The 17,943-nt window shown below is 41.9% G+C and overlaps 1 protein-coding gene across 1 annotated transcript; it reads left to right on the top strand.

Moving 5' to 3' along the window:
• The first annotated feature begins 2,111 nt into the window (after window positions 1-2,111).
• Window positions 2,112-17,700, top strand: ACTR1A (actin related protein 1A). Its single transcript, XM_051981313.1, has 11 exons — window positions 2,112-2,340; window positions 8,285-8,349; window positions 9,063-9,138; window positions 10,422-10,547; window positions 10,770-10,894; window positions 11,997-12,213; window positions 13,633-13,725; window positions 14,427-14,601; window positions 14,690-14,751; window positions 15,300-15,340; window positions 15,458-17,700. The coding sequence occupies exons 1-11, from the start codon at window positions 2,293-2,295 to the stop codon at window positions 15,558-15,560; spliced, it is 1,131 nt and encodes a 376-aa protein (XP_051837273.1). The 5' UTR covers window positions 2,112-2,292; the 3' UTR covers window positions 15,561-17,700.
• Window positions 17,701-17,943: the final 243 nt, after the last annotated feature.

Here is a 17,943-nt window from a genome sequence, read left to right as displayed (position 1 = left end):
AAAGATACCAGTGCTTGGCATCTGATATCCTAATAGTAACTCACATTTAAGGGAAGGTAGGTAGCAAGCATTTATTAAATATTGTGCTAAGTGCTTTACAAATAGCTCATTTGGTAAAATAAACACAAAACATTTTCCCTATAGCAAGCTTGTGAAATAAATAGTCCACGTATCATTCTCATTTTATAGACATGGAAATTAGGAAAGGTTCAAAGAAGGTAAGTGATTTTTCTGTGACTTCATGGCTAGTAACTTGCAAAATCAAGAACTGCATTTCTACCACTTAAACTATTCTTGTTTCTGTTTCCACATAAGAATATAATTCTTAGGGTTAATTTTAAATATATAATTCTAAAGGGTTAAGTGAGAAGCCTGTGGGGAATAACGGGGATAAAAGGGTAGCTGGGCTTGAGGACTAAAGGGTTATATTTTATTCTTTATATTTTTCAGAAGGAAAGAGATGATGCATGAAACTTTCTTGAAGGAAAGTTCTTAAGAATTTGCTTGGACAGGTATTAAAGTACCTATATTCAAAAAGTTTATATCTGGAGATATAAAAACAAACAAACAAACAAAAAATCCAAAGCCCAGTCATCTTTCACAAGAAGCATACCTTTATTGGAAAGGCTAGAGTATGTACACCAGTAATTATAAATTCTGGTACACTGAGAAGGAAGAGCATATCAGCAACTGAAGAAAATCAGAAAAGACTTAGGATTGGATACAAATGAAAAGAAAGTGCATACCATTTAAGGTCCACGGAGGCAAAAGACAAAAGTATCATGTTTAGAAATAGTGAAAGTGAAGTGTGCAATAAAAATTAGAACAAAGAAGGCCTTAAATTCAAGCTTGAGTTTGCATTTTATCTTTAGTCATGCAGAGCCAGGTAAGGTTTTAGAGCAGAGGAGGGGCATGATCAGGACTGAAAACAGGACCAAAAATTCTCATCTCAGATATCTAGTTTAATCTATTCATTGTGCATATGAATCTAGGAGAAGTAATATAACTTGTTCAAGAAAATGAGGCAGAAATGCTGTTAGTATTGGCTATTCAATAACAGCTGTGTGATCCTGGGACAGTAATTTAACCTCTCCATCTCAGCTTCATTTGTAAAATGGAGTTTGACTAATAATCTAGTTCTCTTATAGTTCTAAAAGGTCTGTCATAAATTACAAACAACTTATACAGATAGACTAAACTATGTCTATCCTGATGCAACACGGTACTATGAATGTTATGGGACTGATTCTCAAGATAGTTTAAAAAAAAAAAAAACATAGGATGCCAGAGCGGGGAGGGGGAAGAAATCGGCATTTTTCTACTGAAAGCAATTATTCAAAAATCAATTGTAAACTCATATGCCTACAAAAATCTGTGAGAATAACACATCTCTAGGTACCCTTAATGAAAGTAGGAAAAGAGCAGATTTTCATAAATTACGTTTTTAAAACATCACATCTATAGTCACAATTGACTAGAATGAACAAAGAATATAAGCTCCCACGGTATCTGTTATTAAATTTTTTAAAGCATTTGATTTGATAGATACAAATGCAAACTTAACGGATCTTTAAAAAAGCCCAGCTCCATTAAAAAAAAAATAAAATAAAACAAGCTGTAGGATACAGCTAGAGATCTCTGACGATGAGTCTTAAACAGCAAGGTTTTAAAGATGCTTGTGTTTGCAGATGACATTTTGCAAACTACATGAATTCTACAAACTCTATCCTATACTCCACAAATACACAAAAGTTGCAAACAAAAAAGAAGATATACATTTCGAAGCCATGTAAGAATGGGAAAGAGATGGATTCTACGAGTAGCAAAAATGAAAGATAAGAGGTATAAAGCAAGAAGTAAAAATAAAATTATTCCACCATGGAGAAAAGTTCCCGATATGTATTTGAGAGGACACGGACAAGTATTAAAGACTACAAGTCCCAGCACGTTATTTCGAACCCGCCTCGAATCTAATGGACTACAGCTCCCATCATGCAACAAACAATTCATGTCCTTCTTCACTTCTTCAAGTAAACTACAAAGCCCAAAGTGCTAAGGGAAGAAAAGGCTGGTACCCATCATGCAAAGCTTCGCTCAATTCTGAAAGATTGAGCACAGCTTTCCCAGTAGGGGGTGCCGTATAGCATATTGGAAAGTGTAGTCTTCCGGAGGGCGAGGAGCGGACTCTCCCGACCTCCTTGTCCCGGCGACAGCATTGCGCATGCGTAGCGGCGGTAGCAGCAGCGGACCCGGCTGGCAGTTTCTTCCTCCGGAGAAGAGACCCTCTCTGCCATGGAGTCCTACGATATTATCGCCAACCAGCCTGTTGTGATCGACAATGTGAGTCTTGTTTCTCTCTTCTTCCAGCAGAGCCCGGCTATTTTAGTCCACGGTTTCCCCGCCCTAGCCGCCGACTCTTTGTCACTGACTCGGCCTGTCAGGAGGAATTGGCCGTCCCATTCTCCTTGAGGGAGGCAGTCCCTAGCCGGTCCATAGGCCAGCATCCTTAGAGTAGAGATAGAAGGAGAGACAGGCCCCATTCCTAGCCCCCGGGTCATCGGGCCCTTAGCTTAAGGGGCCTTAACCGCTCAGTCGGCGCCCCGGGCTCAGCCCCTTCTCTATTTCTGAAGATCCTATTGGCTCACGAAGCTGTCCATCACGACAAGTTGGTTCCGCCCCTCGGGCTCGCCGGATGGGGTATCATTCTAAGAGGATTGGCTGGCTCCTTAGTCAATCTGGTGAAATGCCTTAGGGTTTCCTCTTTCTGTGGGCGGGACGGGGCAGAAAAGAAGTCTCAAGGATTGGCTCCTGAGATTCCTGTTGGTGAGGCCGGTGGAATAGGGTTCCGCCCATGGGTGGGGAAGGGCCTTATTTTGTTTAGTCCTGGGCGGGGTGGATACGTGGGAATGCCAGATCCCTCCCCTAGGTGGGGTCGGAAGGGGCTGCTTTGGAACCTCTGGGGCTACAAAGGACTTCTTGGGTTTTGTTATTATTAATGGCCACTAATTATAATCTTGATGTCCATTAAGCCGGGAGTCTTGACACTGGGAGGTTCCCCTCCTTCTGCAGAAAATCCAAAAGGATCTCTAGTTTGGGGAAAAAATCAAACTGTAGGCTCCCAAAAGTACTTACGTAGTGTAGTGGCTAATACCTCTCCGTAAAGGTAAAAAGTCTATGGTGATTACACGTGCTAGCTTCCGGGGAAGCCCGGTAGTTGATTGCTCGCGGAACTGAGGTGCCCGCTTTGAACCTTGTCGCGTTGATGATGCCCTTGGAGAAATGTCTGCCTAATTCAAGGTGGATCTAATTTAAAGGGAGTCATCTCGGTGAGAGAGAACCCAAGTAGAGTGGTGATTAAGTAGCCAAATAATATTTAAAAGGAATAAGATTGCATTCAGACTTTAGGGTCCTCTCTTTTTGAATTTGGCTTCATGTGCCTACTGGCCGCCTCCAGAAACAACTAGTATATCTTCAACTTCTTTTTGCCTCTTTTGTATAATTAGCAACTAGCAAATTGGAAATAATTTTTTAATTTCCTTCCGCAATTCTAGGGAATAGAAACGGCAAGTCTTTTCATTTGAACTTCTTCCCCCTGCTTTTTGGATTTATGTGTAATCTCAATTTCCATCATTCTCCTTGTTCGTTCTCTATTATAAAGGATAGCTAATTTCCCCGGCGGGGTTCACCCTTCTTCTTTTCCCTAATAACATTAAGTTGTACTTTAGAATAATATTGTTAATTTTAAAACTAGAATACTCAGCATTTGTCTTTTCACTGGGAAAATACTTCTATCCCTGCGCAATACATCGATTTAAAAAAGAAATCTGAGAAACTTGTCGGTTGTCTTTAGGACACTGCAGAGAATGCCACATTATATTTAGTTTTCGAGATCTCATTGAATTCTTAGTGTTTGAAATTCTGAGCTAATTTTTGATGACTCTTTAACAACAATTTTTAGCTCCCAGGATGAAGAATACAATGAGTCCATATTAGATAACTGAATCAGATATCTGTTTTGATGAGATGTTTTTTTTCATTGATGGAAATAGGTCTCACATTTTAGCATTTTACAAAGATATTGAAATCTTTTTCCTGGAATCTAAGAATGAAGTACTAATGAGAAGGAGGGATTAAGGAAGGGCAAAAAAAAAGCACATTTTTTTTTTAATCAACAACTCTTCTGGCTTAGATACCACTTAGCTATCTATCATGTATTACTCCTGTTTAATATCACAAAAAGCTACCTAGAATTAGTGAGAAAAAAAATTATTCTTGAAAATGTCGATGAGCATGTATAGGACTGCTTGCCATCTGGGGGAGGGGGTAGAGGAAGGGAGGGGAAAAATCGGAACAGAAGTGAGTGCAAGAGATAATGTAAAAAAAAAAAATTACCTTGGCATGGGTTCTGTCAATAAAAAGTTATTAAAAAAAAAAAAGAAAGAAAGAAAATGTCGATGAGCTAAGATATCATCAGTAATTACAGGCAGAAATACGTTTCTATTAAATATAATCACTAATAATAAAATGAAGTACAATGATATGGTAGAAAACATACTGGACTTGGATCAAAAGACCTGGATTTTAGTCTCAGTTCTGTCTCCAACTTTATGTTTGACCCCTGGGCAAGACATTGTGGGACTGTGGATAGAACATTAGCTCTGTAGAAAGAGGGATCTGGATTGAAATCTCACCTCTGAAATTTACTAGTATGAGACTGTGGACAAGACTGTATAACCTCCTTGGCTCTCAATTTTCTCATATCTAGGAGGAGAGAGCTGGACTGCAAGGTGGCCTTTGAGATTCCTTCTAGCTCTAGCTCTCTCCTCTTTCTGAACCTCAGTTTCTAAAATGCAAAATGTTTGGGCTGTTCTTAATTATTTCTAAGGACTCTTTAAGCTCTAAAATCCCATGATTACTAATAGTATAATAGAGTAGAATAATAGAATATTACAAGTATACATGTGGACTACATTTTGAAAATTGTGTATCTACTACAGGAAATCATTGGCAAATAAATTTGCTTAAAATTTTTAAAGAAAATTTTTTTCCAGTTTTCTTCTGGCAAAAAGAGAACTTACTGCTCATACATGATCATCCTCTCCTGTCCCAAGTCCTTGATAACGTAAGAACTTAAAGGTTACTGTTTCCTTTCTAAAAGATCAAAGTTCTGTAGTCTTGAAGTTCTTTTGTTTGAAGTTTGTCCAATACTCATGGTATTGAAACAAATACAGCTTTTGGAGTCTGAGGAGCTGGGTTCAAATCTTAGCTCATCCTCTCACCTCTTGTGTGACTATACAAATCATCTAACTTCTCTGAACTTTTACCATCTTTATCAGTAAAATGAAGAACCAGATGACCTCTGGTCAATCAGCTCTAAATCTGTGACCCTGTGCTATAGATGAGATTTAGCTGAAGCTCTTCAGATTTTTATCTTTTTAAAAAATACTTATTTCACTCTTAAAAAATTTTTCCAATTTGGTGATTCTAGAAAATCTTAGAAACCCTCAAGTGGACTAGAAAATGAAACCAATCCAAATCATGCTATCATCTAGAATTTGATATTCAAAGTCTTGGTTTGTACCTAAATGAGGATTGTTTTAAGAAGTGATATGCTAGTTAGTTGAATATGTATTAAGCACCACAAATCTCACACTACCTAAAATGCTTGTGGGAGTCCAGAAAACAACTAGAAATGGATATGAAAAGAAAAAAGCTAAAGGCAGTTGTAAACACCTTAAAATAATGCTGTCCCCAGTGATTAAGTGTAGAACAGTATCTTTTGAATTCGTCTGCTGACATTGATTCTTGGCTTTGCTTGTTGAGAGGCACCTGTTTCCACTTACAAGGAGGAAGAATGCTCAGGAATGGACAGCTATGGCATTAAATAGTGCCTGTGGTAAAATGTCTTTGAGTCCCAGACCTTTTGCAATCTGGGTACTGTATGCTTCTGGTGCCTGCAGAGGAACTAGTGGCTTGTCCTCCCACATTAGAAACTGCATTTCAGCACTGAAATCACTGTGTTCCATGTAACCATCATTGGCAGAAGATTCTAATTCTTCTCAGAGATCAAATATTTAATGAGGAAATCAAATATTTAATGAACACTTGTTTTCAATGAGCCTGCTGCTATGTGTTTGTTTATTTGACTTTTGCCATGGTGAATAATAAAGAAAGTGGCAGCTCATTTGCCAGGTTCCTAAGTTCCTAATTATAAATTATTGTTAAGGAAATTGGCATAACCTTTTTGTGTGTTCTAGTGGTTTGGCCGGGCATGCTGCTACTACTTATTCCTTCCCCACTTAGCAGGTCCATTTCATTCTCTGACAACCCTTGCTTGCTCTGAAACTAAGTGTGATACTACTTTATACATCATTAACAGCACTGCCTGAGCTTTTCTGGATCTAAACTGGATATTGGACTTCTTAGGAATCTCAGCATGCCTGTTCCCAGGCCAGCCACTACTTAGATTTGTAATTCCAAAGTGGATTTGAAAAGGACAAGTGGACTTGAGTATAGCGAAATACATGTCTCCACAAGCCCAGGAGGACGTTTTTTAAAAGTCCCTTTTTCTAATAAGTGGAAAATCTCTTTTTGAAAACAGCAAGCTTTTCTCTCTCTTTCTCCTCTGTCTCTGTCTCTTTCTCTCCTCTCTGCTTTCTTTTAAAATAAATTTTATCTTTTTTTTGTATCACCATATTACAGACCAAAAAAAGGAAAAAGAGAGGAATAAATCTTCAAAACTGGTAAATACATTTTAGAAGTTTGAAAAGATATACAATGTGTAACACTTGTAGATGAGCAAGCTTATTGTGTTCTTACTGTGAAAAAAAGAAGAGAAGAAATGAATATATCTTAGTCTGGCTTAAAATCTAATCCCTAAGGGGCCTCTCTTTGTATAATTTTATTCAAATCAATTTAGCAAACATCTATTAAGTGTTTTAATCTCTGTGCCATTAGACTGAAGTACAAATAAGGAGACCATACCTCCTAAAAACCAATGTTGGAAATCTCAGTTTTCCTTTCCAGGTTTCTATGCCATAGAAACATCTGGGAGCGCTAACAGGGTCTATTTACATAACCGAACCCAAAGAAGAACAATGAGCAATCCAAGAGATTTGAGTTAGCCAGTTTACCAGAATTCTCCTTATAGTGAACTGTTCTTATCACTTCAATATGGTGTCTTCTCCATAGGTTCCAGAACCAAAATTCTTGAAACCAAAACTCCACTTGTGGCCATTTTCTGGCCAAGGGTTTTCCTGACTTTTATTCCTGTCTTTCTTGGATTTGTCAGGGCAGTTTTCCTGTTCACATTGATTAATGAGCAATTTCAAATTCTGTTCCATACCTGTTTTAAATTAAGCCATTTGTATCGAATCCTTCCACTTTCTTTTTCTTGGCAGTGATTCATTATTACCATTTGTTCAAAGAACTGGCTTGTTCGTCTTTTCACCTCTCTATCCTTGTTCTTTAACCACTTTCTGCTAATCTCCTTACCATATCACACCATATACTAGATTATAGCTCCTGTGGTCAATCTCATTTCCTCTCTGAGACTTGTAGTTGCACATAGGCATTATATACAAAGGGAGTGACCTGGGGCAGTTTGTGGCATGTTATACCCTATGTATTCTGAAAATGGCAGGAACCTAGGCTTAAAAAAAAAAAAAAATCAGCTGTTCTAGTTACAGTGAAGTTTAAAATCCTGTTGAATGGATAGAGGGTATATACCTAAAGCAGTGTACCTCAGATATCTGTTACGCATAATGTTGCTATCTCTTCCTAAAGCTGATGATTAACCTCCCTGGGCCATTGAGTGGTGCTGTAGATACTGAATTAAGACTCCAACTGTCAAGTATGGGTACCATAACCAGACCATGGAACCTCAAAGGCCAAGCTAATCCTCATGATCTGAGCTGGCCTCTCCTCTGATCCTTATGCAAGAATCCTCCCCTCTTTCTCTGTGAAGATTGGCAAAACGTTGTACCATACACTGCATTACATGTGACTTTTCTGTTCAGCTTCGTTAGATAGCATCTATAGAGATCAAATTCAGCATCAGCAGGACACTTTGGAGGGCTGGCCTGCTGCTGTTTCAGTGAGATTAGAAGAAAGACAGGACTCAAAGCACTTAAAAACATTACATAGTTATATGTTGGGAGGATGCATTTTCTCCAAATGACGTGGGAAAGATACTTCATCCTTGAATTTATGGCTTTAGAATTCATATTCACTTTCCTTTGACTCTCCATTGTTTTTCCTAAACTTGCCTCACTTTTCTCCCTAGGGCTCTGGTGTGATTAAAGCTGGTTTTGCAGGAGATCAAATTCCCAAGTACTGTTTTCCAAACTAGTAAGTCACACAATGGCTTAATCAGAGGTTAGGGTGGGTGTCTTTGTCATTGTGGGGTCAGACTCCTGCCTTTCAAAGAAATCCTACTTTGGGCACCTAAGAAGAGCTAAGAGGACAACTCAAATACTTGGGACAGTAAGGAGTAAGTGTCAACTTTAGAGATAGTCAAAATGGCTGAACTACATATTTGATTTGACTTGAGAGGCCTCTCTCTTTCTCTCTCCAGCTGATGCCTGAGAGTCTAACAGTACTAAGTTATTCATTTGGTTTAAACATTGCTTTGAAGTCTTCTTTTAAAATGCTCATATTCCTTTGAATGGCAATTTGTTTATTCAGCAACCATTAAGATATACTGTGCTATTCATGAGAGAGAACCAATTTCATATTTGTGAGTGAGAATGAGTTTCTCATAGCTTTCTTCTTTGACCAGAGAGTTCACAAGCACAGGAACACTGGCGTGGAAGCAAAAGGCCCAGAAGGCCAACTTAATGAATCTCATAATTCTACTTTAGCTCTCTGCTCTTTTGTGAGGACCATGGAGGATAACCTGTTTAGGTGTGATACTCTTATTGGAAAATTTGTGTTGTGGGGAGAGAGAAGAATTTGTTAAACTTAGTTCAGTTTTTAGAGGAGGAGAAGAAAGAGATATACTGACAGAACATTTTTTTTGTGTCTTTTGGTAAAATTGTCTTTTTCCTAATTTTTTTTTGCAGCGTAGGCAGACCCAAACATGTCCGTGTCATGGCTGGAGCCCTGGAAGGAGACATTTTCATTGGCCCCAAAGCAGAGGTAATGAACTACAGATAAGTTATATTAAGATATCAAAAGAGCTTTCCCTTCAAGATCTTAAAACCCACCTTATCCCTTCCCCAAGTGTTGCCCGTCTTAGCAAAAGAACACAGCTACAAAAAGAAGCCGCTTCCTTTCATGATCTTCCACATAGTCCCCATCCCAATCATCATATCATCCCACTTCTCACAGCAACAACCTCTGGTTCAGGAGCTCTTCCTGATCTTGTTGTGGCAAACAGTAACATAGACCTGAAATTGAGACTCTTTGGAATTTTTTCAGTCACATGAAAAGAAATGCAATGAATCAAAAATTTATTGCTTCTCACTTGGTTGTGTAATAGATATAGTGATCAATATTCATATAACTAGTTCATTAGTGCTAAAGCTTTCAGTTATTTTCTACTAAGAGGAATAGCAATATTCTTGCTAGTGATGTCAGCCTTGGCCTTCCAGATATGCACCCATAAGAATAAGAAACTTTATATGAACTTTATTATTTTTGTTCCAGATAATAAGCAGAATACCCTACATCTATTGCTTCAAGTCCTGATGACTTAGTATTTATTCCAATTCAGCAGTTGAAGCAATGAAGGGAGATTGAGTATTGAATCATTCCAGAGTAAGACTTCTTCAACTTGTTTGGGTCATAGAATCTATCTGACCCTTTCTCAGAATATTATATTAAAATGCACAAAATAAAACATACAGGATTATAAAGACCAGTTACAGTGAAATACAGTTATCAAACAACAGAAAAAACAATTTCATGAATCCCATTTTAAGAAGCTCTGCTTTTTAGAGATATGGAAGAAGTCTCTTAGATTATAGGTTGAGTTTGGAGGAACTGAAGTCCCTCTCACCCCTCAAAAAAAGGATTAAATACCAAATTGTTTACTTGTATTACATACAGTTAGAAGTGGGTACATTGAATTGAATGAGGTAGTTAAAAAAAAAAAAAAATTGTCTTGTAGTTTTCAATGTCCCCTTCTGGATTTTTTTCCTCTGTGCAATTTTTTTATATTTCAATGGCTTCTGCTACTTCCTACTAACTCTCCCAATATATCCTTTTATAACAAGTAATGTGAGCCAGCATATTGACCATAACTGAAAATATATCCAAGTTGGTTTTGGTTTTTTTTTTTTTTTTTCAAAAACTACATTTTCTTGCTTAGTCCCTTCCCTTTTTAACCTGAATACAAGCACAACACTGAGACAGCAGAATTCTGGACCATGGGGCTGAAAGTTTACTGGTTATATAGAAGTTTTGCTTTCTGCTTTTAGGAGCATCGTGGACTGCTCTCTATCCGCTACCCCATGGAACATGGCATTGTGAAGGACTGGAATGACATGGAGCGCATCTGGCAGTATGTCTATTCCAAAGACCAGCTTCAGACTTTCTCAGAAGAGGTGAGAGTTGTTTTGTTCACAGGAAGCCCTCAAAGACCTGAAAAGTACAAGGAAATACCCCTAGTCCTGCATTTTGGATGGGAGATCTCACAGCTCTGTCAGCTATGATAGAGGCCAGTCTGCTGCCCATTCAGGGCTCCTATTTTCTTTACCTACCTACCTGTTAATGAGAATTAGAACCTTGGAGATCATACTCATATGAGGTTGGGGCTGTTTTACTAGCATCCTGTGCTCCTGACTGAGGCTCCCTTGAACCCACGAAAAAACCGGGAACGTGCTGCTGAAGTTTTTTTTGAGACATTCAATGTGCCAGCCCTCTTCATCTCCATGCAAGCCGTGCTTAGCCTGTGAGTAGTTGACTGTCCCCAGGGGTAAATAATCAGGCCACTAACCTAAGCTGGTCCCCAACTCCATCCAGTCAGGATGTTTCAGAACAGTCTGGTGCCCCAATCTAGGAGAGGTAGAGAGGAAAAAGGGAAAGGGAGGTATTGAAGCTGACTAGTAATCATAGAGGAATTGATCTATGTGGAAACCAAATGAGAGTTCCTTGTTGTCTTTGTCCACTCAGATTTCTGTCAACTCAGATTGATATTGAATTTAGTACCCAGTGGGCAGAACCACATGGGTAATAAACTAGGAAATGGTTTTACCCATGCTGTGCACATCTGTGAATGCTTGCTAAGCCTGCTGGGAATCCTGAAGGAGGAAGAGGGGGAGGGGAAGAACAGCATATGCTATAAAATCTCCTTTAAACCCTTGTTCTTCTCTGACTGCACATCCTAATACGTGGTGTGCCCATTTCTGTCAAGAGAATATGGGTACTGTCTAGGGAGAATGGAGTCACTGGAACAAGTCAGGAAAAAGCTGTGTTCTCTACTGAAAGAGTCAGCTTTTTCAGGGGCTTTTCCAGGATGCTTTGTGAAAGAAATAAGTAAAGCTTTGGTTTCAAAGGAGGATGATTAACTTATTGTATATATTTCTCAAATCTTGCTTCATTTTTTAGCTCTACTTAGTGATGCTATGAGGGTGGTCCAACTCCAAGGAAGCTGTTGTAGAAATAATAATCATGATTATAATTATGGATACATAACAAAGCGCTTTTCTCGCAATTCTGTGAGAAAAGTATTTATTCATTTAATGCACATTTTTAAATCACCTACCACATGCCAGGTATTGTGCTAGGAATTGGGAAAAGAAAGATGAGACAAAGTAGTCCCTCCTCTCAGAGGACTTCATTTCTTCAGGGGAAGGCAATATGTGAGTTTCCCTTCCAGTCCCTAGTTTTCATTATTTTACTTGAATTAACTGAGAGGCAAGGAGTAGAAGTGCCTTCCTTGTCCATGAATGGTGGGCTTTGACTTTAGCTGGAACTGGGCAGCTTACTTAGAAGGAGTGGACTTCTTCCTGGAGGAAAAGTCAGACTATTGATTCCTGACCCTTGTGCTTCAGATATGCAACAGGAAGAACCACAGGAGTGGTGCTGGACTCTGGAGATGGTGTCACCCACGCAGTACCCATCTATGAGGGCTTTGCTATGCCCCACTCCATCATGCGCATTGACATTGCTGGCCGAGATGTCTCCCGTTTCCTCCGTCTCTACTTGCGCAAGGAGGGCTATGATTTTCACTCCTCATCTGAGTTTGAAATTGTTAAGACCATCAAAGAGGTGAGCTCTCTCCAGGACAGGAACACCAGCAAGAACTGGGTTTGGAATCCAGAGCAACTGGTCAGGAAGGGGGAAGCAGGGCTCCTAAAGAGCATTGATGCAACTTCCCAGGAATAGGAGGGAAAAGGAAGTGATAATAATGTACACAACTAATACTTATTTAATGATCTTAAGGTTGCAGACTGCATTACATGTGTATTTTTTCATTGACATTTCACAACTGCTCTGTGAGGCAAGTGCCATTATTATCTTCGTCTTACAGATAAGAAAACTGAGGCTAAAAGAAGTCCAGGGTTACACAGCTAGTAAACGTCTGAGGAAGGATATGAACTTCAGTATTCCTGATAACCAAGTCCAATACTCTTATCTCTGTGTTCCCTAGTTGCTTCCAAGGAAAGTCAGTGTCTTTGGAGAAAGGAGAGGTAGGGAGTCTCCCAGCAATTCGTTCTCCAGAGGAGAGGAGGCCTATATCAAGTAGTGGAAAGAGCTCTGCATTTCCAGTCAGAAGGCCTGGGCTCAAGTCTCACCCCTGCTAGCAAATGTCATTGATTCTTTGTATTTCCCTTTGGCAACAAGGCTTCCACTAAAGTTCTGCTGATTTCTAGTGCCTTAGCCAGGTGTGGAGGCAGGCCTGAGCTCTAAAAGGCAGTGCCAGCAGAACGCAGTCTCTGGCGGGCCCTAACAAGCAGGAAAGGCTTCTGGCACAAATCAGGTGATGAACTCTACGTCTGCTGTTTGAAGACCAAGCTAGCTAAATTCAAAGAGACTCATCACTCTGGTGCTTATTCACAGGGTAATGAATGTTTTGGCCAAAGCAACTCATGAGGACCCTCAACTAAGTGCTAGAGGGGTCATGACCCATTTTTGTGGAGGAGGAAGCACCTCTGCCAGCATTATGACACATCCTTGAAGTATTGAAAAAAGACTTGGAAGGCCACTGTGACTATATCTGTGCTCTCCTTGGAAAGCTCCTTCTGCGCAGCCAGAATGCAATAGGTGTGCCAGGAGGCTAGCTTCCTGAATTGCTGCCCTCTGGTGGTCAGTGCCCAGAAGGACACCTTCACCACCTCCTTTATTTTCCTCTTCTAAAGAAAAGGAAGAATTCTTACAGAAAGCTGAGCTGGGAATGAGGGAGCACCCCAAGGCCACATTCCTCACATGGAAAGAGAAAGCTTATTGTAGTTATGGCTGTGGAAGAACTGTGAGTTACCCACCTTCTTAGCCACATGTTCCAAGTGGTCAGGAGTTGGACTAGCAGTGAAAACTGGTGAAAGGAAAAGGAAAGACCTTAGAGCCATTTCTTCTCACAAAAACTTTGCTCTGAAGGTAGATCTTATAGATAGTAGGCATCTGCTATATAATACTCTAACTCTGATATAACATCTTCTGTTTTTAACCCTCTTGTGCTTTACCTTACAGAGAGCCTGCTATCTGTCCATAAATCCACAGAAAGATGAAACTTTGGAGACAGAGAAGGCTCAGTACTATCTGCCTGATGGGAGCACCATTGAGGTATTTGAACAGGTTACAAATCCACTAGAGAACCTCTGGGAATAGAACCCTCGCTGAAATAGGGCTAGCTCCGTGGAGGCTGGGGTCTGAAAAACAAACTGCTTCTTTGCCAAATCCTTAGAAAATCAAAGCTGCTTTAATGCTGCCTCAAATGTTAATCTGTAGTTTGGGCTACAAAAAATTTGGAAGCCAGATACAAGAAACAGTCATTGGTGCTGGGAGCCAAGTATGATTACAGACCAGATTATGCAGCTTTATATTCTGATTTGCTTCTTGATGTTAAAAGCATCTTCAACTTTGTTCCTTATAGGGAAAAATGAGCTATCAGCAAAAATACTCCAGTTGTTCTCAGTGGGCCAGTGGGCTAGAGAGATGATTGACTGATGGAGTAGTTGGAGGAGTCTGGGCTGAGGCAGGCCTTAGGCTTCTCTCAGCAGCAGAAAGGGGTTATGGGCCAATAGATCTTGCCCAAGAGAGCAGTTTCTTTTTGCTAGCAGGACTTGCCTTACTTGAACTTGCATTCAAGGCCCATTTAATATATTTATAAAGGTTATTTCCTAAACATGGACTTTCTAAATTCCCTGAGCCAATATCCCTGGAGTTCTACTTTCTTTCCTAAACTTCTGGGAAAACAGGAGGCTAATGGCCCCTGTAGAAGCCTCCCCTCCCCCCTTCCTCCAAAGTGGCTTTTTGCTCTGCAGATTGGCCCCTCTCGATTCCGTGCCCCTGAGCTTCTATTCAGGCCAGACCTGATTGGCGAGGAGAGTGAGGGCATCCACGAAGTGCTGGTGTTTGCCATCCAAAAGTCAGACATGGACTTGAGGCGCACGCTTTTCTCCAACATCGTGCTTTCAGGAGGTTCCACCCTATTCAAAGGTTTGTCATCACCCCCTGAATGACTGGCCCTTGTGGTCACAGGGAACTGGAGAAATCACTTGGGACTTTCCTTTCCTGGCTTCTGCAGGTTTTGGTGACAGACTACTGAGTGAAGTGAAGAAACTGGCTCCAAAAGACGTGAAAATCAGGGTAGGAAAAATCTGGGACTGGGGTATGAAAAGCCTGTGTGGGAATGAGCCTCAGACTCACCCTGCTGCTTCCAGTGACCTAGACCATGAGGCCGAGGAAGATTCTGGCCTAAGTCCTTGAGATCCAGGCCTCAGATGACTCCTGCCTCCTCTGTAGGCCTGCCAAGAAAGGAAGTCTAACTCAAGTTCTATGGCCTTCAGCCTGTGACTCTGAAGTCTTCCTGAGGGCCCTGCTGTCAGAACAGCAGGGCAAAAGTGGCAGGTGTTTAGGTCTGCTGCTCTGCCCAGGAACTTCCCAGTGTGTGATGAGATTGTAGTGGTAAAAGCCTTGGATAGCCAGGGCTCTGTTGAGCAATGAGGTCCATTAGTCGGGCCTGGCTTTTTCCAGGGTGGGTTCCTTAGGAGAATAGGGCCTTGTCAGCAGACAGCGTCCAGAGATGGCCATGCTGCTAGTCATAGAGGTTGCCTGCCCCATGCTTCTAACTGGCTGCTTTGGGGGAGATAAAGGGAAGGATTTGAGCCTCACCCTTCTTTTCAACTTCTTTGCAGATATCTGCTCCTCAGGAGAGATTATATTCAACATGGATCGGGTGAGTATTTATGGAGGTGGGTGCATAAAGGCCTAATTGAGCTCAAGAACAATTTAACCTGGTTTTAACTTAGATATAAGCTACTCACACTGCCCCCTTGTGTTCCTTCTGTCACAGGGGTTCCATTCTGGCCTCTCTGGACACCTTTAAGAAGATGTGGGTATCTAAAAAGGAATATGAAGAAGACGGTGCCCGTTCCATCCACAGGAAAACCTTTTAGTGTTTGGACGTCTCTTTCACCTCTCTCCGAAGTTAACTCCACTTTAAAACTCGCTTTCTTGAGTTGGAGTGTGTGAGGAGCTGCCTGTATGTGGGTATGTGTGGATGTGGGTGTGGGTATGTATGCGTGTGGATGTGCGTGTGCCAGTGTGGGCCGGGGAGCCCGGTGCCCAACAAAGATGGTGACTTCCCCCACAATGGAGCTTAGGACCCAGGGGTTGACCACTAACTTGCTCCTGAGAGGGGAGAACACCTGGCTGGAGTGCCCCATTTCTTTGTCTATTGGTCCTTTTTCTTTCTTTTTGGGACTATGTTTACTGCTGTAGGGAGAGGAGAGGGCAAACTAAATCACCTAAAAGAAAGGCCCTGCTACCATCTCCCTGACCACCTCCCAGGTGGCTGGAGCTCAGGCCTACCACCTTCCCTTTGCTCTTCATGGTTACTTGCTGGCCACTTGATCATAGGGACCTGTGCAGGAACTGTTTGGTTTTCTTGCTGTTTTTGTTTGTGGAATAAGGAGAAGCACACTCGGGGCTGTTACAGAAATCCCTGGGTTAGGGGAACAGGTGAGAGGACAGGAATCTTTGGGTTTACCTAAGGGTCAGGACCACAGGAAGGAACTGGTGGAGTGTAGGGGTCACTGGCTGGAGGAAGGTGCTGAGGCGCAGGCCAATTAAGCACATCCCTCACAATGTCCTTGCTGCTGTTCTTCCTCTGCTCTGTAAAACCTTGGAGAAAACAGAGGGGAGAGTTTTAAGGAGCCTAGGTGGGGCTAACCTGCCTTTTGGATCAAGTTGCACTCTTGGCAGGTAGGATAGATGAGGGGGAAGCTGCAGCTTCAGGCACATTTTATGTGCCTCCTCCATCTTTGCTTCAATGCAGTTTAAGTAAAATCCTATTTGCCATATGATTTTATTTATTATTAAAGTGTTTGATAAACCTCCTAGTCATTAAGAGGACTGAGGAGGAGGCAAGGGGAGATTCCGAGTTGCTTACTATCTGCCCTTTGCTAGTCTCCCTCCAGACACTAATGTTTACAGCACCTAAGCTTAGCGTAGTAGCCCAGCCCCTGGAGAGATAGGGGACCCACCGGGTCTCACTAAGTACTCTTAACAGTATCCCATTGAGATAGCAGACATGGGCACTGGGACCAGTTGGAACTGAAGGTTTTGAGCAAAGGCATTCCTGCCAACACTAATCCTTTCCTCCTGTAAAGCTTATAGCTCTGTCACCAGGCAGACTTCCAAGTGGGCTTTTCTGGTGCATTGAGTGCCAGTGCCTTCACTGGGGTTTTGTAGTTTTGTCGAAAAGTAAGCTAGGGAAGGAAGTGAAGGTGCCTTATCCCTGAAACCCCTCTGGGGGTGGTTCTTAGGCAGAGGTGCAAAGGAGTCTGGTCTCTGGCTTTCTTGGTGGCAGTGTAGACTGGCTGGCAGACCACCCTTGGGAATCCAATGGCCTGGCCAGCCTTAAGTTTTGCATCGTGTCCTTAGCTTCATCATGGGCCCCAGGCCTAACAGAGAAAGAAGGAAAGCCAGAGCTGGAAGTTGGAGTGGAGGGAGTCTGACAGAGGGCCCCTAACCTGCTGCTGACTACCTAGGCGAACTGGAAGAAATCACTGGAAGAGGGATCTAATTCTTAGGGTTGACACTGCTGAACTCAGCCTAGGCCTTCAAGCAAGGGCTCCGGGCGCTGAGGAAGGAAAGGCAGTGCCCCACTCCTTGTCCAATGAGATGGTTTTACATCCTGCTCTGGGTCAATTTCTGTTGAAGCATCTGGCTTGAGCCATTCCTCCCTAAACAGTGGCCTGTAATCTAGGAGCCCCTGGGTGCCTATTTGCCTTCATTGATACTTAGGGCATTGTGAATAATCATGTGGCCCTCCCCTGATGTGTAGCAGGCTCCTGCCTATCCCATTTCGAAATTCCAAAGATGCCAGTGTCCTCCCCACCCCCACTCCACCGTGACCAAAGGCCCCAGCCAGAGTGGGGGGCCAGGTGTGTGTGAAAGCAATGTGGCAACCAAACTGCAGTGTGCTTCCTTCCACCTTCCTTCTCAGCCCCAGCCTTTGCCCTGCACAGCCTGTCTCCAAACCACGTTGCCTGGTGGTGCCCAGTGTACTTAAATAAAGTTGTTCCATAGATACTTGATGCCTGGTGTTCTCTACAGTCAACAACACACAAGATGAGGGAACTATTGCTCCTTGGACTAGAGGTCAGCTGGCCAGCTCCCTTCCAGTCACAAGTGAGTGGTGCTACCTCGGACCTAGATTAGTGCTGCCATCTGTCTTGGGCTCATCTTGAGACCTCCTCATTCGTTTGTCTGCTACTAAGAGGCCGGGACAGGAGGAAAGATCAAGATTTCTAATCTCTGTCAAACCTAGGACTC

This window comes from Antechinus flavipes, chromosome 2, assembly GCF_016432865.1.
Source record: "Antechinus flavipes isolate AdamAnt ecotype Samford, QLD, Australia chromosome 2, AdamAnt_v2, whole genome shotgun sequence".
NCBI lineage: Eukaryota > Metazoa > Chordata > Mammalia > Dasyuromorphia > Dasyuridae > Antechinus > Antechinus flavipes.
The sequence above is the reverse complement of the archived record's forward strand: the minus strand, read 5'-3'. Positions and strand labels throughout refer to the sequence as shown.